The sequence below is a fragment of the Pholcus phalangioides genome, unplaced genomic scaffold (genome assembly GCF_987345545.1).
Source record: "Pholcus phalangioides strain wild (caught in Gottingen) unplaced genomic scaffold, Ppha-v1.0 ptg000001l_1, whole genome shotgun sequence".
NCBI classification, from domain to species: domain Eukaryota; kingdom Metazoa; phylum Arthropoda; class Arachnida; order Araneae; family Pholcidae; genus Pholcus; species Pholcus phalangioides.
Window position 1 is genome coordinate 7,769,581 of NW_028301594.1, and position 23,974 is coordinate 7,793,554.

At 33.0% G+C, this 23,974-nt stretch overlaps 1 protein-coding gene across 1 annotated transcript in view; it reads right to left on the bottom strand.

Moving 5' to 3' along the window:
- Positions 1-704: 704 nt before the first annotated feature.
- Positions 705-23,974, bottom strand: part of RhoGAP1A (Rho GTPase activating protein at 1A) — a 36,528-nt gene continuing 13,258 nt past the window's right edge. The window contains exons 10-23 of the mRNA XM_089248026.1: positions 23,838-23,905; positions 20,484-20,590; positions 20,282-20,338; positions 20,004-20,142; positions 19,826-19,890; positions 17,705-17,744; positions 16,338-16,412; positions 16,118-16,215; positions 14,001-14,159; positions 12,064-12,173; positions 7,988-8,127; positions 7,695-7,829; positions 6,080-6,185; positions 705-4,940 (exon numbers count right to left, since the gene is read on the bottom strand). Of these exons, the coding sequence (XP_089104152.1) occupies positions 4,721-4,940; positions 6,080-6,185; positions 7,695-7,829; positions 7,988-8,127; positions 12,064-12,173; positions 14,001-14,159; positions 16,118-16,215; positions 16,338-16,412; positions 17,705-17,744; positions 19,826-19,890; positions 20,004-20,142; positions 20,282-20,338; positions 20,484-20,590; positions 23,838-23,905 (1,519 nt within the window). The 3' untranslated portion in view covers positions 705-4,720. The remainder of the gene's footprint in view (positions 4,941-6,079; positions 6,186-7,694; positions 7,830-7,987; positions 8,128-12,063; positions 12,174-14,000; positions 14,160-16,117; positions 16,216-16,337; positions 16,413-17,704; positions 17,745-19,825; positions 19,891-20,003; positions 20,143-20,281; positions 20,339-20,483; positions 20,591-23,837; positions 23,906-23,974) is intronic.

The window sequence follows — 23,974 nt, forward strand, 5'->3', positions numbered from 1 at the left end:
TTGATATGAATGTTTTTTTCCCCCACATGCATTCACCAATAGTCGTCTAAATTCCCAGAACTTTTTTTTATTTTTGCGTTTTTTAGCTGCTGTTTTAGAGTTGGGAAAAACCATTGTGGTAGCCAGTTTTATTAGAATATAGTGGCATCATTTTTTGTGAAAATTGGGAAAAATGACGTTACTAAAGATGCATGCACATGCCCTTCTTTTTCAGTAACCCTAGATAAATACCTATTTGTTCAAAAAGTGCCACTATCTGTCTTTAAATTCAAAAACAAATGCCTTGGCAAGTTATGTCAGGCCTGATTGCACTCTGTGCGGAGAACTTGAACTTCTTTAGGAGGAAAACGTCACACCATTTGTCTTTCATTGAAAACTTATTCAGCATTACAGAGATGCCAAAACGCATGCCTAATATAATTATAATTTGGATCAATATATTTACTAGGACCATTTGAGTTAGGCATGCATACATGCACCCACGTTCAATTGTCTTTACTCGAAAAAAGATCATTGATAACCATTCGAAACTGTTAAAATGAAGAGTGCATAATATGTGTACCTCCAGAACGAAAAGGTTAAAGTATAGTTTCTAATTAACAATTTCAAGTCAACTACTCTACACTTTCACCACAACCTCATCAAACATACGGTAACTTTTGTAATTGGTGACATGAAGTTTCTTTGCAGCGTGTGGTTGCATATTGTTCGCACGATATTTTTTTGCAAAACATCCGATATCTACCGGTTTTGCCTGACCCAACAAAGAAAAAGGAGAACTTGTATAATTGAAAATATCAAATTTTTCCACAGAGAGTGGTCACCAGATGTTTCGCTGGCAGGCCAGCACATATATTTTGGGTAGGACACTCATCAGAGGAAAGAGTACCACTGATGAGTGCAGAGTTGTCATCCACTGTTTTCTCTACTGGTCTGTCCTAAGAAATTGGAAAATATGAATGAGAGCAGGTTCGGTTTTAAATAAGGTATTTCCAAAGGTATTGGGGTGGGGGGACCAGCAAGCAAGCATTTATACTCTCTTCAACTCTGGCAAATCCGACTTCTTTGTGGTCCAATAAGAAGCAAGTGTTTATAGAACTTTGGCCTATCTAGTTTGCCCTCCCACCACATTAAGCCAGATAGTTGGGAGTTTATGGTACTCAGTTTAAACAGCAATATTATCACTAATCGTACAGAACAAACAAATTCAAGTGCATTATAGAGTATAATCATCATATGAATGAAATATTTTTAAAATTTAAGGCTCTATCCTTTTAGTAGGAATATCCATCAATGAAAATAATTAATCCAATGAAATTATCATTCACAAGATAACAGATTGTGCCTCAACACATAGCAGATATTCTCTTTTATGCAGCCCTCTGAAAACTGGACCTTTTGATAAACTGACCTAAAAGAGAACTATATTCCTTATACACTTGATATTATTTTAAAATGTTTCTATATTATGTATATACATTAACTTGCAGTATGTACGTCCTTATTGGGTCAATAATTTTTTTTTTTAAATTGTAATTTACTAACTTAATTTTTAAATAGCAATACGTAAGATAATACTTCACTATGAAGTAGATTACTACTATTGATGAATAATAAATACATAATCAATTGAGCGATGGTTATGATCTCTCCCTTCTTTATCTAAATTTTCTCTAGATCAAGCGTTCTCAACCTTTTTTGACTCACCGAGCCATAGACTTTTCATACTCATCAAATTTACTGATTTATTTTATTCTTCTTGAACAGCCACAGAGCACCAGTTGAGAACCCTACTGCTCCAGACTGCCTGACCCATGGTCTTAGGTGGATGAGGGAGGTTTTACTGTGCTACTTGGGCACAAATTTTATCATCAGAGTAAAATAATGAAGAGAGTGTTCAACACATAATTCTGATTGAAATACCATTAAACAAAACCAGGAAATAAACAAAATCATCATAGGTTTTCCTATGATTTAATCTATAATGACGGTAGCATATAAAACACACACACACAAAGATGCACAGCATTTCTCGGAAAAAGAGCTGTACCTTTTCAGGAAAAAATGTTTCGACATGACCACTGTCTCTTATATTCTACAAACAAACATTTATTGGAAAATACTTTTGCATTTTTTTTTCCATTGTAATAATTACATAGATTCAAGCCCAGCAATAGTAAAAATGGCTTAAAAATAATGAAGATATAATGAATGAAAATGGAATTTTTTTGGTCCCCTGCTAAATCTCTGAACTAATAAATGCAGACAAAGAATAATGATGTAAACATTTCAAAAATATACTTTTACTTCCAAACATTTAAGTATTTTGAAACAAAAACTTAATATCATTAACTTTGCAAACTTGAAAAAAGTTATCAATTTCCAATATTTCATCTATGGACCAAGGTCAATGGACATTATTTTTGACCTCAGAAAAGAAACATTTGTGAATGTATTCTGGTATTTTTTATAATTCATTTTTTTAAATATGAAACACCATATTGAAATTAAATCATGATGTAAGGTAAAAGTTTTTCCAGCAAAATTTGTATATTTCCTTTTTTTGAATGAAATTCAAATTCCATAATTCAAAATATATTAAAATAGGCTATTACAAGAAAAACTGAATCTCTTAACTTGTCTTAAAAAATCTCTGCTTAAACTGAATCTCTCCTCTATGAAAATGAGAACTTTTTTAACAACTTCTTACAAGTTTGAAATGCCGAAAAGTCATTGTACAAATTGAAGTTATTAATCAATACATAAAACAAGCAACAACTTGTAAAAATCAAATGAATACAAACATGCTACAATTATGTGATATAATAAACATAGAAATACAGCTTACACATATATTAGTTAAGACACTCAGTGACTTTGTTAAGTGAAACAGCACCATGTCATTTGAATAAAGTAAACAGGTATTGCTATATGCTTTGCTAAGAGCAATCTTTCTGTTCTATGAAAAACTTTATATAAAAAAAATTAAATACAAAACATTTAAATACAAATATGTATATATGCAGTGTATATATATGTGTATATAATATAATAAATGCTACAAAGAAGCTCTGACATTATATTGTTCCCAAAGATACTGATACATTAATGAAGCCATTCAAATAGTTTCATATCCGTTGGTATGACTATAAATGGTGGTGCACAAACTTTGACCTACAGGCCATTTGAAAATTTCGTACTGCATAAAAGCAAATAAAAAAATGTAATAGAACTCTGTTGCATAGCAGATGTTGTGTGAAATCATCTACTTCCATATTATAACCTAACTGCAGCATAAAAGTAAATTTCATTTTCTGCAATAAAATAATGAGAGATGTGGCCAGTGCTCGTAATAGCTCCAATTCGGTGGTATAACAGGGTTTTACTGCATTTCACAATTTTAAAACATGATAGGAGACATGGAGTATGTAAACATTTGGGAAAAAATGATGCAGAAAAGACTGCACAGATAAAAACATGTTTTAATTGATATTATCAATGGTTTTGATTCATGTCTGACCCTTGAAGAATGAATTTAGCTGTTACATCACCCATAGAGTAACACATTGAAAAATATGGTCAGCAAGCTAAAAAAGTTTCTGCATCCATGGTTAAAATGAGATAAAATGCATTGAACTTTTATGAAATGCAAAGAATAATGGAAATGTTCAAAATATTTACATAGATAAAAAAGAAGCCAAAATTCCAGACATTTTATTACATTTAATGAGGGAAAAAATGAGAAAAAACATACTAAGGGAAAGGAAGTTACAATATCAATAGAATTAAAAATATTAAAAAAATTATATGTACACACAAATGGCACATTAGGGAGTTGTTTATTCAACAATAAAATAAAAATAATTACACTTTTGCTTTTGATTAGCAAGCAATGACTACTACTGATGGGCGAAAAATTACAAGTTTGCCCTGCAACTATTTTTCTTCATAAGGCTAAAAAAAGATATGACTAACTGAACAATTAAATTGCAAAACTCATGTACACTGTACATCACAGGGATTATCATAAAATTATTTATATATCCAAAATCTGGACTATACATAACTTTTTACGATTCACATAAGCTGCCACTCAAAAAAAAAAAATATACATATATATATCCTATAAGTGCATAAACTTTTACTACTATTAAAACACAGAAATTTATGATGTATCAAGAGAAGACCTTAAACATGATTTCTAATTCACACTCATGTAGAGTATTTCAATTGAGAAATCTCAATAATTTTGAACGCACATGAACAAATGTGTTTTTTCTTTGCTTTTTGTGAAAAAAATTGTTTCATTTCACAATCATAAAGATCTTTTCTGTTTTCTGATAGGGTAATGAATATCGAAAGCATGAAAAGTTATTTACAAGTTTGAGACCTCTCATTAATGTACTTAGTCTGGTGTTATACAAATTAAAATGATGTACTTATATACACTCTTTTCAATCATGGACATTATTTATACTGCAAATGCAAAAAGAAAAAGATACAAATACATACACATTCATAAATAAATACCTAATCAAAATGTCCAAAAGCTCTCTATGGAATGAGTCTATGCTTTCACAGACTAATATATTATATAAAAAAAATTTATACTTTCTTTTTTATCCTTAAAAAATTTGCACTCTTAGTGTCAGAGTTTTTAATAAATCTAAAAACATGTCTAATTTAAACTGGTGACCATGAAATACTAATACATAAACAGTTAATTTTGCACTTCTGGTTTTAAAGGCAGGCCTGCAGCTCGCCGCCTCAAGAAAAAATAGAAGATGCCAGCTTGAGCCATGACATCCACAGTTCCAGCTGTGAGTAGATCCGCAGCAGAAGAGCTTGAAGAACGACTGCCTGGTCTTAGAACAGTTGGCCCGAATACAGTTGCTAAATTATGCAGCGACATTTTGTTTGAAGACTCGTGTTGATTTATCCTGTTATAACACAAGATAAAAATGAATGATGAAAATCAATCATAGCTATAATTAAAAATCATAATCATAATAGTTATAAAATTAACGGAGTTGAGTAAAATGTATACTAGCAGAATATTGAAACTTATTTTAAGACTATAAAACAAGTTATTAAAAATAAGGAAACAAAAACATTTTTTTTTTCTAATTCAGACAGCAATAATGTGTGTTTTACATATGAGCATTAAAAATTACAGGGGTTCCCAGCAAAATCTGTTTGATCAATTCTTTAACTAAACCTTAAAAATTTCCCTGACTAAAACTGGAAAAAATAAATATAATTCAAAATTTTACATTAACCTTTTTACAAATTTCAAATTTTTGTTTTTAGAGTTCATTTCCCTCCGTTACAGAATATTTACCCTGACTTTCGCCAAATATTTTACATTTTCTCTGACTTTCCAGGTTACTGAGAATCCTGAGTTGACATATGAAATGCTATTACCTCCTTCCCAAACACAACAGTATAGATTACATCCAGATGAGCTCATTGCCCCACATGGGTAGGGTTAACAGGGCTCCAGGACCACTATCATCATTTTTATTTTTCCACATTATAAATTTACTCTAGAAGGGGCTCGTGAAAAATCTGGCCTAGGATTCACGAAAGATCCCAACCTAGGGGGGGGGCATGAATGGGCTAAAAAAATATTCTTCCTAGGCCAAATCAATGATTTAGAGTGGAACCTGTATGAAAAAATATGTCGAGACTGAAATAATATTTAATTTCAGATTGCTGATTTATAAAGGTGTGCAACAAAGCACTAACCATCAAAACAACTATCTTTTGATTCTGTTCAAGACAGGTTTCAATGTACATAAAAACATTTTTATTCAGCAATGTAGCTGAGCCTTCATGGTGGTTTACAAATTTGAAACTTAAACACATTATGAGCAAACTCAACTGAAAATATTCAAATAATATGAAATGCATATAATTTTTAATTCTTATAAGCCTCATTTTATGCTTATGAACACTGCATATGAGTAGACTGTGACTTATACTTTCAAGCTAACTGATTACAGACATGGTAGCTTTAATCAGTATGCTATCCCAGCGGTAATTTCACTGATTAATTTTAAAAAAGATTTCGACAAACCTTATCATATGATCCAAAAGATACTCAATAATTTTCTGATTTATTTCAGGAAGCTCACTAAAAAGTTGGAGAAGAATCTTCTTTTTGCCTTCTTGATCATTTGAGCCTGGTAGAAATTATTGAAAGTGAAATTATTAGTGAAAATTAAATAATTAAGAAAAAATCCACTAATTCTGCATCTGATTCCACATCACACAAAATTATAACTCATTTAAAACATGTATTTTATTAAGTCAGTTTGCTATATTGTTAAAATTTAAGAAAATAAAATTATATCATAGTTAAATCTAACAAGTATATCTTCCTCAGTCCTGATGGAAAAACTGAATTTAATTTTACACTTATTTTAACTGTGGTACTGCCTAAAATTAGTATCCACCAACAGATGAGTATGAATGAGCTATCAAAAATATTTACAGCATCTCATAGCCACCACCATCGGAGAATGAGAATTAGGGAGATTTTCACACGGATCCGAATTCTGCACAAAAACAAATATAAGAAAAGAGTTTTGAAAAACCAAGTAGAGATACTTAATGAATGAAATACAACTTCAGGGATTTTTTCTTTGGAAAAATGTGACATTGTACTCAGGCCATAACTAGGATTTTTGCGCGCCCCACCTCCCACAACTTTTATAATTCAATAATTTTATGAGGGTGTTCTTTGTTTTCACTTAAAACTGCTACCTGGGGCAGTTGCCCTCTTTGCCCCCTCAAGTTCCAGCTCTGATTGTGCGAGTCCTCAGCAATTAACACAAATTCACTAATCATCACTAAACAGTGGGAAAAATTACTTGCCATTACTATACTCAAATCAAATTACATTAGTGAAAAAAATCATCATAGGGTAAAAAAAAAGAGAACACACATGCCATCGACGACCATGAGTCTCATTAAGTCGAAGTCATCTCAACAATCCAAAGCTGGCTGTTTGTCAAATTTTTTTCCTTGCCACAATGAAACATTTATTCGTGATTTGATGCAATAGTACCAATTTAAAGTATGCATGCAGTGTCATTTTGATGGGGGACCACAGGCCACACAACATACTTTTTCCCAGTAAATTCTTTGGGAATAACTTTTTCTTCTCAAGGTAGGAATTTTTTACAATTACTTGGAAGATTCTGGAAATATGAGAATTTTTTGAATGTTCAGGATATGGAATAAAAATTCAGGAACTCCCCAGAAAATTCAGGAGACTTACCATCTACAAGTAATTTTTTGAGGTCTCTGTGAGAATTTCATTTAGCTAGGTGGATGCTTATTACAGTGCTGTCTAGTATCTCTCACAGGCGATGCAGCGACTGAAGAGGTCCTGTAGATATGGGACGGTAGGAACAGGATGCTCCTATTTATACCCATCCTGCTGTTATAGACTTTTAGTGTAATATACTTTTTCTCAAAGGTTTAAATGCTAACATGAAACTTTTCCCATCAAAATCTGGATTTATTCATCTTTTGTAAATTTGATTCCCCAGAAAGTTTTCAGATGACACTCATACTTATATTTTTAATGCCTTTATTAAATATAAACTTTACTTGAATGTTTATTATTTTTATAGAATGTAATTCTGAATTAAATTCGAGATAATACTAATAAAAATTTGACTTACTGAAAGCATAAAACAACTTTTGATAGAGAGCATCAGTAAAAAGAGCCTCTGGCAATTCTCTAAGGTACATTTTGAACAATCCAGTCACAGAATGAATGTCTACTTCTTTCATCAGCTGCTCAGCCTCGTAAACATCTGAAACATCACAGAAATCAGAAAACTACACATATAGTAAAAATATACTAAAAGCATTACAATTAAGACATACAGATTTACTTCATTTAACTGCTTAAGTATTTTGAAATTAAATTACTAGATTGTTATGAAAACTTTAGAAGAAAAACAACACTTACTTGTTTCAAAACTTTTTTTGAGCCTCTGAATGTCAGATGCTGAACCAGATACTCTATAGATTCCAATTTCGTGCATTCCACGTTTTTCAACTTCTCTTATACAGCTTATTATAATGAAAGGGACCAGGGATTTCTCTTTCCTTTAAACAGAGAAAGAATTAAAAAGTTTCTAGTAGGAAAAAAATCTGGTTTGGAACTAAATTTTGTGCATTGTAATATTTCAAAACATAAAATTTAAATTATAATAAAAATGAAATCTTTGATTTATAGAAATCATATAAAAAATCACAAACTCATTTGTGGTTCAACCCCTCTTGAAGGATTGTGGATGTTTTGAGTTAGAAACATGTCCAATGTGAACTTTGGGGAGTTCCCCAAGAGAAGCACATAAAGTTGAATTCAGTTTTTTTTCAAGATGGCTTCCAGGAGAAGGTGTCTCTAAGTTCTAAGGTAAGCGTGCATGATGTATTACATAAAAGTTAGCAATAAAATTCGGGAAAAAATTGTATATAAATAAAAATATCCCCTGCATCCTATCAGCTCTATCCTATTATTCAAGATATGATTTAAAATCAGCTTGATTTAAATCACTTGATTTAAAAAAAAAAAATCATTGATTTAAATCACAAAATTTGAATTTTATTTTTTCTTTACATAACTTCAATGATATTGAAGTAACCTGGTATGGTATGCATGTTGCTGATGTGCAGTAAAGTTTACAATTAAAAGTATAGAAGATCTTTGGGATGAATATAGACTCAAACAAATACAAATACAAATACAAATACAACGCCACAACAGGCAAATTGCCCAACGAGGTGGCTGACTTAAGAACATCATGGATCCCCAACCCATTTTTTTTTGGAGTCCCTACCTACTACTGCTACACCCCACATGCAACCCCCCCCCCGCGGAACCCCCCAACGAATCGGTGCATGCGGGAATGTGCGTGTACGTGTAGTGCAACCTGACGTAAAGTTTGTTTCGGTGTAATGCTTGTTATGTGTAGTGCTGTCATCTGCCCCCAAATTTTCTAACTATGAGTGAAGTGTTATGGTTGAATGATTTACCGTTGTAGGACTGTTGCTCTCTGTGGCGAGACTTTTTAACGGGGAGATCGGCTCGCATTTGCGCCTTGAAGTTGGGAACCACAGAAAACCAACTTCAGCCGACCAAACTTAGATTCAACTCGGAAAATTCAACAATGCAGAAAGAAAGCTGCTCTATTTCTAGATTTTGTGCATGGGAAAAATTTCAGAAAAATATAGGGAGTTGAACTTAGCACTGAGCTGAACTGCACTAAGTATTTCCAGTGCATTATAATGTGCACTAGGGTTCCCCTGATTAAAAAATGGGGGAATAATTTTTTGTATAAAGCTTTGAATTCTATGCCCTAATTGCTGAATTAAAATAGATGTTGTACTAACATAAACATCATTGGGTTTTTGACTTTACTTTTCATGTAAAAATTTTGAGTTTGCTTATTTTTTTACCCAAACCTCATTGAACCTGTAAAAAATAAAAACACACATATACATATAAAGTAATTTTTTGAAGGTTCAACAGTCCTGTGTCCCCTTAAAGGAACATCATGCAAGTCTGAAACACATCCAAAAATTATGCAAGAAACAATCTTGTCAATAGAATTTGTTTTATTTAGTTGAAGCTGAATGGCCCTTTGGTTGCACATCCAGTGAATTGAAATACCTGCACCATATCTGAGTTGCCACCCCACATTCACTTTAATGGCAGGCCGGGAGAAGCCTCTCAGAGAAAAATTTAGGTTTTGGCAGTATCTGTATAAAATTCTTACCTACACTGTTTTTATTCTAAAATAACTATATTTACGTTCTTTTTATAACTTTCTGAAAATTTTTTAATTAGGGGTGTCAATATCTGTCATGTCAAGGGGGTTTGCACATTATCGTCTGTGTTTATATAATCCTCAGCATCAGGACTGTAACTAGGATTTTTGTGAGGGAAAAAGCAACATGATTTTGCCGCGCCTACCACATCTGATGGAAAAAAAATCATAATCATAGTAAAATTCAATGATTTTATAACAGATGATTTTATATTTCCCATCTAAAATTTGCCACCCTTTGAATTTTGCCATCAGTGCAAAAATTTGCATTTAGGCCTATTCTGCCCCCCCCCCAATCCAAGTGGGCCTTGTGCGAGTGCACCTGCCTAGTTACCTCTTAATTAATTCCAGCCTTGCAATCATGGATTGCACACAGCTCGCATACAATTTTGTAAGTCTTGCACATCATTTGGAAATCCAACACTTACAATGATTTCTCCCGTGGAAAAACCTACTTTTCCGAAATATTTTGTCACAATTTCAGAGAGCAACTGCTTTACTACATATGGCTTATCAAAACTGCAGTATCAAGTGCAGAAATGATTTTTGCTAATCTAAGGAAGGATATGTAAAATTCACATTTGCAAGCATAGATTGTGTAAAAAATTTCAGTGGAACATCTTAATATTTTGTATGATCCTTTGGACTATTGGTTGCCAAATACTCAGTGTTTGTGATGAGAAAATTTTTTGCTAAAGGGTAAAATTTTCCTTTCCGCTTCTGCATTAGACAGGTTGCATTTAATCCAGGTTTTTACATGTATATTTTGGCATTGAAATCACGGGACCATAATTTTTTCTGTTGAAGACAGGTTTCTGCTTAACACAGGTTCCATTAAAGACAGGTTTTGCTGTATAAATGTTATGGCCAAACCTTGAAATAGGCCAGTTCACAAACTTGCTGGCCAAAAACTCTTGCTGAACTCGCAAACTGGTCCGACTTCAGATTTTTGCCGTAACATATATACTCTGAAAACAACACCTATAGTGTGTAACACACTTAAACTAAAAGATTCCATTGACCAACTCAACAACTGGGGCATCTACAGCATTTCATGGCGATGCGGAATATCATATATAGATATAACTAAATGTGCCCTAAAATACTGTTTAAACGAGCACAAAAGATACGTAAACCACCAAGAATTTAGCCGCTCACACATGGCCCAACATTGCTGGTCCTTTGACCATATATTTGACTTTTCTTCTGCCAAAATTATTCAAAAATACCCCTCACTGTTTGACTTGGACTTCTTCAAATCATTCCACTTCAACAAAAACTCAAACCAGTTTGTCAATGACCACCTAACTAGCACACCACCCTTTTCAAAAATCTGGCAACAGTTCCCACAATAATTACTTTTCCACCATCAGCATCACTATCACGTTTTCGTTTGTGATTGGCTCTGCCATTTTTCTTTTCTTTCCTCCTCCTTTGCTCTTATTGCCGGTTCCTTTTGAATCGGACTCTTTGTTTACAACTGTGAGTAACTTCCGCTATAAGGAGTATTTTTACTATTCTTTCTTTGCTACTGATGATGTCATATAGTTCCGAAACGCGTTTAGCTATGGTTCCTTTTTGCAATTTTGGGTCTACACAGGTTGGCCTTTCAATAGTATTGTGCCACCAAAAGATAATTCATTTCTACCTATAGCATGTTGAAACAAGTTGGGATCAGTAGTTTTTCTTGTTGTTTGCCTCTATCCTTGGATCTTTATAGTGTTTGCATCAGGTACTAACAATGAGTGAGAAGTAGAAGGTCAAAGGATGAAAACATTGCAATGAAGATTTATGTGAGCAGTTTTTAAAAATCAACCACAATCTAAAAAATCCTAGAAAAGATGAGTTATCATGCGCATATTGGAAACTGATGTTAGAGACTGCATAAGTTTGGTAGTACCCGTAGTCTAAGACAATGTCTTGAAGAAAATTGTGTAATGAAAAAAAGAAAAGCTTATCCTCAATGTATGAGATGTCAGCAATGACATAGAAACTTTTAGAGTATGACAAGTAGTGATATACACCTGCATTCCTAAAGGGATAGAAGAATTGGAAGAGGCTTCAGAGAGACAGAGAGAAAGGGTAATAGATAATTATTTTGCTGACTGTCATATTCAAGGTATCAGATTCTTATTACTTATTATGGTACTATAAATTTAGGAAAAAAAGACACGTTACACACATATAATTATAATTAAATGGAAAAGCATACTTGCACACTTGCTGGACTTTGACACCAAAAACACCCCCAGACTTTGATGATGGAATTCTCCTCAAAGATAGTTCAGGTGGTTCGTATTTCAGACTTACGGTTAACATCAACTAGAAATTGTAAAGCAGTTATCTTTAATTCACAGATAGCAAACAAAAATTCATTAAAAAAGTAATTTCATGTAATTTAACTGTAGAAAACTTTGACTATAGTAATAATTACAAAAGGTTAAGAAAGAAAGGACCCACAAAATTTATTCTTGATAATAAACTGAAGAGCCAAAAAAACTGGTACAGGCATGCGTATGCAAATAAAGATATATGGAACCAATCAGAGTACGGCGATGCGGTCGGCAACGCCTATATAACAAACCAAGTGTCTGGCATAGTTGTTAGATTGGTTACTGCTGCTACAATGGCAGGTTATCGAGATTTAAGTGAGTTTGAACGTGGTGTTATAGTCGGCGCACGAGAGATGGGACATAGCAGCTCCGAGGTAGCGATGAAATTTGGATTTTCACATACAACCATTTCACGAGTGTACTATGAATATTGGGAATCCGGTAAAAAATTAAATCTACGACATCGCTGCGGCCGGAAAAAGATCATGCAAGAACGGGACCAACGACGACTGACGAGAATCATTAAACATGACAGACGTGCAACTCTTCCGCAAATTGCTGCAGATTTCAATGCTGGGCCATCAACAAGTGTCAGTGTGCGAACCATTCAACGAAACATCATTGATATGGGCTTTTGGAGTCGAAGGCCCACTCGTGTGATGACTGCACGACACAAAGCTTTACGCCTTGCCTCGGCCCGACAACACAGACATTGGACTGTTGAGGACTGGAAACATGTTGCCTGGTCTGACGAGTCTCGGTTCCAATTGCTTCGAGCTGATGGACGTGTATGGAGACAACCTCATGAATACATGGACCCTACATGTCAACAGGAGACTTTTCAAGCTGGTGGAGGCTCTGTGATGGTATGGGGCGTGTACAGTTGGCGTGATATGGGACCCCTGATAAGTCTAGATACGACTCTGACAAATGACAGGTACGTAAGCATTCTGTCTGATCACCTGCACCCATTCATGTCCATTGTGCATTCCGACGGACTTGGACAATTTCAGCAGGACAATGCGACACCCCACACGTCCAGAATTGCTACAAAGTGGCTCCAGGAACACTCTTCTGATTTTAGACACTTCCGCTGGCCACCTAAATCTCCAGACATGAACATTATTGAACATATCTCGGATGCCTTGCAATGTGCTGTTCAGAAGAGATCTCCACCCCCTCTTACTCCCACGGATTTAGGGACAGCCCTGCAGGATTCATGGTGTCAATTACCTCCAGTGCTACTTCAGACATTAGCCGAGTCCATGCCACGTCGTATTGCGGCACTTCTGCGGGCTCGCGGGGGGCCTTACACGATATTAGGCAGGTGAACCAGTTTTTTTGGCTCTTCAGTGTATAATGTATGTGTAAGGGATCTACCACATATATATAACTTGTGTTTGGTCACATTTTGTAATAAAAAAAATAAATGTTTTGCTAATTTACACAAATTACTTGGACATTTCATCAGTATTTATTGCATGATATCATTTTAGGAAATGTACATTATTTTGGCTGAACAAAAGCAAGAAAACTAATCATGCATGTAATTATAATTTTCACTTCAAAACATTCTACAATTGAAGCAACAAAAAACAACTATAAAACATTGAAAAATTGATTTAAATTTCTGTTTGAACATATTATATATCATATTTTCCAGCGTAAAATCACATGTGGATTATATGCTGCAGTAGACCATACAATGAAAATTTTCCTCGTTAAAGTTGGCATCTGTGGATGATGCACAGGAAATTACAGATCATTAGTTCTTTGCAACAAAGAAAACTTCAGCATGAACATTGAAACTACTCACATCTTGCAGGCTGACAGACTTTTCTTGGATATTATCAGTCAGCCACGACCGGCTCAGCTCTAATGCACCTTTGCCTCTGAGAACAGCACCTTCGTTTGGAAGATTTTCATAACACAGTATCCTTAAAGTTTGCGATCCTTCCAAATCAATGATGAAATCCTATAACAAAAATCAGTATAACAATTAAAATCATTTAAATTATGGTGAAAACTTGCTGCAATGATACTCGATGTAACAATAAAAATCTCTCTAAAACAACATTTCTTCAAGTCTTGTTTGGAAATGTCTATACCACAATGTTAAACTGCTGCCTCTCAATATAACTAAAATCCCTCTACAACAATAACCTTTCTTGGTCCACAGAGTATCATTGTATGGAGGTTTCACTGTATTATTAATTATCAAAAAGGTTCTTGACCTGTCACATAAATTTCAACTACAATTTGCAAATTCCTGACATTCTGGAACCTCTACGAATATTGTATTTCCAGAGAATTCTCGAAAACGTATTTTTCATTCAATGTTCATAGAAAATTTAGAATAAAGCAATACATTTCTCTTCAAAGCCATTTTTTCTTTAGTTTTGGTGAGTCACCTATATCAATTTTGTAGTAAATTTATAGTGCATAAAGAAAAAGGTCTCAAGCTTGAGCTTCATCACCTTTCATGGCTATGAGTACAGTGGAAACTGCTCAAAACGAAGCATCAAGAGACAAACAATATTCCGTTTTCTAAATGTTTCCCTTTTGTGGAGGTGCTCATCAGAGCAATACACATCAATGGAACTATCTTTTGATTTCATTCAAGGTAGGTTTCCATCTCATACAGTGTCGTCTTACACAGGTCTCACTGTATAAGTATTAAATGACTATTAAATAAAAACAAAGCTGTAAAGAGACAACCATGGCTAGGACAGATAAAGTAAGCAGTTCAGCATACCATACCTCTAGTTCATAATGTAACATACACTTCTCACCATAAGCAATAAAGTTCAGCCCATATGAAATATATTTTGATATAAGAATTATGCAAAGCGTAAAAACCTCTCTATCTGTTACAATTTATAATAAGGGTACAAAACACATTATTATGCATAGCATATGCTTACAGTAATAAAAAAATTGCGCATTAGATGAACTTCTTAACAATTACAAGTATTTCATTTATTTCTACTTGAGGATGCTGGTTGAAAGAGTAATTTTTCCTTCATTTCACAATACAATGTTAAGAAAAAATTCTCAAGAACAGAGACAAGTTCCCGCTTACAAAAACCCTAATTGTAACTCAGTGGTTATTTTTTTAAACACCATTAATTTTTCATGTATAGGTGGAAGGGACATATGTTTACCTCCTTAACCAGACATCTGATTATGACGGGATAGCATGTCAGGCTATTTTTCTGCACAATTTATAAAACTAATTATTACTTCAATTATTAAATTTGTTTCTGTTGATAATTTTGAAAAACAGCAAAAAGCATGATGTGGATTCAGTTTCAATGTATTCATAAAAAAATGTTAATTAGCTTATAACCTAAAAAAAGGAAAAAAAAAAAGATATTAATTGACTATATGACTGGTTAAATAGGACCCCTCTCCTCCATATTGATCTTCCAAAAGATGTAAAAATATTAAAAATATATATTAGCATATGACTGATCCATGAGCCCTCAAGTGTGAGCTCACAGCCTTTATGGGATCCATAAGCCAAATCTCAAGAATACAAATACAAAGGCCACAACAGACAAAATGTCCAATGAGGTGACTGAAAAACAAATGTTGGCATAGATTAAAAAAAAACCCCCATGTGAATGACAGTAAACCGTGGCTATAAAAATTCCTGGCTATTATTATTTTGAAATTTGGAAATAAATGTGAAAAAAAAGAAAAGTCCAAGTGGACGTTTTTGTGGCTCAGTAAAATAAATGACACCAATGAAATTGATTGTTCTAACATGTTTCAAATTATTATTTTTATTGTCCAAGTCCACTACACATATCAATCACTAACGGTGCGATTTTAATTTTATGATTATATTTGTAACTTATGTAAATAAATAAGAAATAATATATTTCAGAAGAAAAAAAAAACAACCACCAAAGACATTTCTCTACTGACCTGCTCAAAAACAGGTTCCAATGTGTTGGCGCAAATCTTTGTTTTTACTTTATTGAAAAAATGACCATAAGAATCAACTTCAAAACAAAGGTAGACATCTGCAAAAAAAAAAAGCTTTTTGAAACAACTTATGCATACCAGCATTAATGACAAAGACAATATTGGCAGTTTTGATAGATATCACAAAACATTAAAGATTTAAATAAATAAATATGATTACCCGATGGCCTGGTCAAGCCATGCAACCTATGGACAATGATATGCAAATCCCCTACAAGAAGATCTTCATCTTTTCCTATAGCAAAAAATAGATTATGAGAAAAAGCAAGAACTTTCTGATCGAATCATTTTCCTTAGCTTAAAAATTTTTTTATTTATAAATTAAACTCCTGATGGAAAAAGTTTATTGAATTGGTGGATTGTGGCATTTAAGCACAGGGAAACTTTACTTCCACAACAAAAGTTATTAGCAAGATTAACTACCAACTTCCAGTATTAAAAACTGTGAAAATTTATTTTTCTTTAAAAACAAAATGTTCTAGTTTTCATTTTTCTTCAATGATTCACTGTTTTAGAGTTATAAATTTATAAATTTTTGAAACCGAAGTACAATTGAGAAATGCTGTCAGCACAAATGGACAAAAATTACAGTAACAAAAGTTAATTATTTATGCATTTATTCGAGTCAGTGTTAACCAAGAAAACTTAAATGGAAATAACCACTAGCAAAAACTTGGTTAATATGAATGGATATATCCTCACCTTACAATGAAAACCTAATACATCAAACATTCTCAACTTTACAGGAAGAGCAAAAAAAGGATGGGGGGTGTCCCATTGAATAATACACAAAAGAGGTTAATTTTTTCTCTGCTCTCTATAGAGAGCAGATTGTTATAGATTTTTTTTAAAAGCTGTAATAGGCAATACATGTTCTTAATCTAAAACTGTCAAAAAGTCATTTTCAAAAAAATTGATGCATGAGGTTTTCATTATAAGGTGACGATATATAGAAAAACTATAACTATGTTGAACAGATACCATAGCATCCGTATAGTCTTGATATTTCCATAAATTTTGAATAGTAAAAAAAAAAGATGGAATGTAAAAATTTCCCACGGCCTTGATACCAATGAATATGAAAATTTTAGCATACTGTATGGCTAGTTGCAATTTTTGTATTTCATTTTTTTTCTATTTCCAGATAAATATTGGTAAGAAAAATTATTTTGTAAAACTAATAAGAGAGAAAAAACAAAAGGGAATTATAGATTAAGAGACAATGAAACACATTTAACAGAAATATTATGTATATGTAATAGCATATAAGCTTTTAGACTATCACTAATCCCAAATCATTAATGAGCTTCACAATGTAATGGAGGGAAAAAAAAGGGATTAAATAGGAATTCATTAGAAACATAAAAATTATTTATAATTTTTTTACACTTTTTCTCAGAAAAAAGTAAGAAAATAATTGAATGCTGAACTAGCACTTTGATTACAAAATAAGATAACTGTGGGAAGATTAAATTGATTGTAAAGATTAAGTATTTCTTATACTCATAAGAAAAAAATAACTACTACCTGATCGAAGCAGGAAAGTGCCAAGGTTTGTGCCAAAATGCTAGGGGAAAAAACAAAAAGTTATAGACAGATAACTATAAAGTTATAGAACTACACATAAATAAATTGTAATACTAAGGCAAATTTCAAGTAAAAATAACCCCACTTGGTTATATATTATAAGTAGTACAGACGTGCTAACTTTTAAAATCCAGAAATCCGGAGATTCTCCCGAGGGGGGGTACCCCCCCCCCCCCATAGACTTGATCAAAAAAAAAGTTAATAAAAAAATCCGAATTTTTTTTTAAAAAATAAATTACGAAAAAGTTACATTCTTTCCCCCCCCCCCAAGGCAGGTTCTGCATTGCCCCTGAGAAGAGTGTTTCCTTCCGTGGATGCTATCAGTGATTGATAATCTTGGGTATATGAATTTTTAAAAGCTTTATATTTAGCTGTATATAGCTTAAAGTTTTATATCTTCTTTCTGAAGATGTTTAATCGCAAGAAACAATTAAAAAAAATTCAAATTACAAAGCTGCGGACGAAAAAACGTGCTTACCGCACAGCTGTTAATGGAATACAATAACGATTACACAGGAATTTTGGCAACCAAGGTCATGCCCCTGATAAATGATTGCAGATAAGCGCTACGAAAACAAAGTCACGTCTTTGCCAGTTGCTTAAATGCGGTCACAGAGACTTTTTTACCGCTGCTTGTGTGTGTGTGTGATGGAAATGACTACGGCTATCCTCTATGGGTGTTTTCCCTAACGGCAACCATTTACGCCACGACAACGTGAAAGTTTGCGTAAAATCTAATTTTCTGCCAAAATCCGGAGAAATTTTAACAAATCCGGAAAGCGGGAGGAAGGATAAAAAATCCGGAGTCTCCCACCTAAATCGGAAGAGTTGGCAGGTCTGGTAGTACATTAGGGATTCTCAAACTTTTTTCACCTACGACATCCCTTTCCTTAATCCACGGCTCCCCAGAGTTGTGTAACAAAGCATCGCTTCAAAAAACCTTTGTCAGCATCACCATTCAGTGGCGCCTCAGACAAAGGATGGCAGAACACATCTTGAGAACCTCTGGTAGTGGACTAAACATGTCATATCAATTGAAAGAGGTTTTGATATCATGACTTGATCGCCAACGATTTAACAATTTGCATGAGATATTAGTATGATTCATTTGCAAGTGAAAATTGCCTTCATGATCAAAATTAAATACTAATTGCACATGCAGCTGGTAAACATTCCTCCAAGAAATTTCTAACGAATTGGTGCATGCCTAATATACAGGATTTTTCAGAAATAAAACTTTGAAATGACAATTTCGAAACAGTAATAGATAGAAAGATGGAACAAAAGGTACATTTGATGGGGTTGGAGTTTTTAAATTCACCGGTATGAAAAATTAATGAGTTTCAACTAACAGATGGCAACCAAGTTGTTTTATTTATTTTACAACTTTTGTATCAGCAAAAAGTTTCATATGACAACTATTGTTAAATGAAATATCAGAATGCAATTTTTAGAAAAAAGTTAATGGGGGAAAAGGGTCTATAAATAAGCAGTAAAATACATTGAAGCCTGTGGACGATATTCAAAAGTAGTATTTGTCAACCGTTAATGGAGGTGTCTGCTAACAAGGAGTGTCTATTGTGGGAGGTTCTACTGTATCATACATTATTCAGGATTCAAATTCTGAATCCAATACCATATTTTCCTGCGTAAAAATGTGATTCTTAAATAATATGATGTATATTTCTTAATATGCAGATTATATGTTTAATAAATATTGGAATCAGTTGGTGCAGATCTGCCACTTTTTTCCCCAGAGGTTGGAATAGAAATTAAATGATAGGAAATTAATTTGTAAAAAATATTTTTTCAAAGATTAATAGATGGTTGTATAGAGAAGAGAGATGACAGTAAAAAATTAAAAAAATTTTAAACAAAAACAAGACAAACCACCTCCTTCCTAAAGATTTCATTATTGAAGAATGAAACATTTTCTCACACAGATTTTACACTACAGCGAACTATACAATGCTATTTTTTTGAAAGCAAAATTTTATCTGAGAAATTAAACGCAAGATGTTAAAATATTTACATATTTAGGACTAGAAAGTTTCAACAAACCTTTCGACAGGAAGTTAACCATGCCTGAAGTTCATATGGACTTATGGGCAGCACAGATGTTGGTGCTGAAAGAGAAAGATGGATCAGCACCACTATAAATAGACTGATCAATGTAAAAGCATTTTAGTTTCACAATGTACTCAATCTAGCTTAACTTTGAATATCAATATTTTCAAACCTGATGCCTGTAATATACTGATGGCTTCAATCCACTGCGATCTTTCAAATTCTGAAGACAAGAAAAATGTGTAGGTCTTTCCAGTCTTTTGCCCGATTCTAAACACTAAATTTGGGGAAGCCAATACTAACTGGGCTTCCTATAAAAAGAATGAAGAAAAAAAAAGGGGGGGGGGGGAACACATAAGAGATATGGTAGAAAAATTTAATTTAAAAACAGGCTATTTTCAGAGAGCATAAGCATTGACTTTTTCTAAAAATTGGAATAGCTTTACTAACCAATTCAGCAAGCTTTTTCTTATGCTTATCAATGTTTCTTCCAGATACCCGGTTTTTCTAAAATAAAATATAATTCACACATGATAAAAGGAAAATATGGTAATAAGAAATAAGTGGAAACATTTTATATTAAAACTAAAACCTCAAATCAGCAAGTGTAACAAAAAAAATTTCAAAAACACTTTGCATGGTAATTTCTTACCTGTGAAGACTTTTCTTCTTTCAATATCTGGTCTCTGACGTTGCTAGCTCTTGACTTCAGAGATAAAATATCAAATGGAGAATTTTCTTTCACTAGCTCATTGTCTGCTGTAAAATAGAATAAATTCTAATTGAATTAATGGGAATTACAAAAAAGCTTTCATTTGGAAATGTTGAAACAAATCTGGTATAAGACAAGAAAGTCATTCTCCAACCCAAAACAAATCATATTTACACTAATGTAACAACCACCACATTTCTGAGTTGTGGAAATGAATATTTTTTCTTAGAATTCTTATCAATTCGAATGCGTAGACTAACTACAAACATATTCAATTTCTGGGTGGGTGGGGTTTACCATTAGACTCGAGTAAATTTAAAATATTTTATGGTATATAATAGCAGATAAGTTTTTTGTTAAGCAAACTCATTTTACCTGTTAACAATGTGTATTGTTAAAATCATCAATGATGAGAAAACCATAAAAATTATAAATCATTAGTAATAACAATAATTAAATTCACTATATCCTTCCTCAGAATGTTTTGTTTCAATTGAATTAAAAAATAATAGTGCAAAAGATGAGCGCCACATATTATGCTTCATGATCTCACTTTCTCTCCACAGCATTTATAATTCTTGAAAATATAGCAAACTAAATGCCAGTTAGGAATTATAAAAAAAATAATTCCTGAAATATTGTTAGAAAGAGTCAGTTTTGATCAGGGTTGGTAAAAAAACCAGGTTTTTTTGGTTTAAACCAGGTTTTTTTGGTTTAAACCGGTTTTTTTATTTTAAATAGTATTAACATTAAAAGCAATGAAATTTCTGAAAAATCATTCAAACTTCCAATAATTAACTAAAATAAAATGTTTATTAATGTAATTAACACTATTCCCATGCTAATTAATCAATAAATATTTATTACATTTTAACAAAAACCAACTTTTGCAATTTAATTATTTTTTGTTTAACTCAATGGATTACTGTGTGTTTGAAAATTCTTTTAATGTTATTATTAATCATATAATATATAAAGGTTTTTCTCCAGTTACTTTTAGTATACTTAATTAGGAAGCTATTTTGTAAAAAGTAATAAAAATTAGGTGAATATAATGTATTTAATGAAGCATAAATAATGCAGATTAATTAGCAATGATTTACGATATACAGGGTGATTATAACTAAGGTTCTGATTTCAAAACACTGTAAAAAAAGAACGATTGTCAGAATGACTTGAAAATTGACATGAATATTCCTGAAAAAAATTCAACTTTATTTGATAAAGGGGAAAAAATACTTAAAAATGTAAAATTAATGACATCATGCATATGGGAAATTTGCTCGCAGAATGGAAACGATAGCCAGTCATGGCAGAATGATACCTTAATTATAGCATTTCACGATTTCATAATTCATGGAAACATCACAAAACACGAAGTAATTGAACAAATAACTACAACTTACTTAAGAAATGTTAAATATGTTGTCCACTGCGTGTTCTGGCTATGAGGTTGAAAGCATGTGCTTGTTCAACAACAGAATCGGAGTATGCCATGGTCATAATGTGGATGTGCTTGCAATTCAGCTTTATTAAACCAAACGCTCCCCCCCCCCCCGTTAATATTCCTGAGCAACTTCTAACATATAGGGAATGTGCTGGAGATTGCAATTCACCAAAGTTTGCAATCTGACCACTGTTTATAACATTTTGAGGTACCCCCACAGCCAAAAGTTGCAAGGGTTAACCAGTCAACTGTCCAATTAATTTCTCCGAGCGTTACCCGCAGTGCCCACTTTTTTTTGAAGATGTGCACGCTTTTTCCCTTTTCTTGGAAGTTTGAAATATTAAAATATTTTTTTATAGCATGTTTTTTTATAGCCTGAATGTGTCGAGACATAATATGACACCCCAAAAGTGGGGAGGGGTGGTCATAATGTCCTGTGACTAAAAGAAATGCTGTTGATGGATTTATGTGGAACCATAGTAGTTGAACTTTTGTTAAAAGATATATGAGTAATAAAACAGATGCATCTTCGCAAGGGAGTTGGAAATTGAAACAAAAACGGTGGGGATGCAGCTTTGCAAAGCATGACAAAGATAATAGTAATAATAATCTCAGACCTTGAAATATAATTGTCAACTCCATCTAGTGATGAGATAATAAAGTAGAAGGATGGCTGTACAGAGATAGCAGCTCAAGTATGACAAATTATTTCGTCATTTCTATGTGAAAAAGACAGAAAAGTCTGTGTGTCTGCAAATGCCGTCGTAGGCAACACCATTACGTATGGCAGCGACGGCAAACAGCGTCGTAACCACTTGACTGGTTAAGGTGCATCCTGTCAAAATTTTTCTTCAGCAGCTGCTTTGCTGGTATTGCAATGTGCATCTTGATAGAAGTTCTATCCACACACTGATTCTGTGGAAGTGCCGAAATGATGTGGTTGCAGAAAATAGATTATACTGCTGGCCAAGTACAGCATCATCTACTTGCACATTTTGCACCACTTGCACTTTTTTTTCCTTTTGCGAAAGAAACTTATCCTAAGGATAAGTTAAACTTAACTAAGGAAAAACTTAACTAAAACTAAACTTAAACTAAAAAAGTATGCAAATTTTCAAGTCATTCCGACCAGTACTCATTGTATAGTTTTGGAATCAAAACTCAAATTATAATCACCCTGTATATAGCTGATTATTTTTCATAAATCTGTTACTACTATACAGTAGAACCTTGATTAACTGGGCTTAACAGTGTGTGTGTGAAAGTATAAAAAAAACAACTATTGAATATTAAGACTGGGAGATATACAGTAGGAGATGTGCTATACTTCTTATGGGAAAGAAAATGAAAATGTATGTGAGGTAATGTAACTACTAGTACACTAGTCTTTGACCTTTAAGGACAGCTGGTGTCTTTATTGGATTATAGGACCACCTGCCCCTAGCATGATGGTGTCACTACTGTTGCTGCTTCTTTGTAAAGGGAAAAAGAAACCCTGTGAGATAATACACCACTACATTTAGATGTGTGATGCTATCCTCATTCAGGAGTTTGCTAAAGATATACCATCAGAATGCACCCCAAGGATATAAAATGTGGTAAAAATGAAACATTTTGGCTAATAATGAACCAATATGATATTTTTCAAGGGAAAAAATGATATTTAGGCAACTTTTATTTGATTTTTTGAAAGAAACCAAACAACCAATAATTAACCAATTTTTTGGTTTAAACCATGGTAAACCATGGTTTAAACCAACCAACCCTGTTAATTGACAAAAATTTCATATTTGAAAGTTTTTGAAATTAAATTAATGTTATTCAGTGAATCAAATAATAAATTTTACCTGTTACATCTGGCAGAACAACTTCAGTCAATGGAATAAACCATTTCACTTCAAATGTAAACTTTTGCCTGTGAAGAGAAAGTAAAAGAAATGCATGAGAATTGTCCATATTAATAATCTTTATACCACAGTTGTTG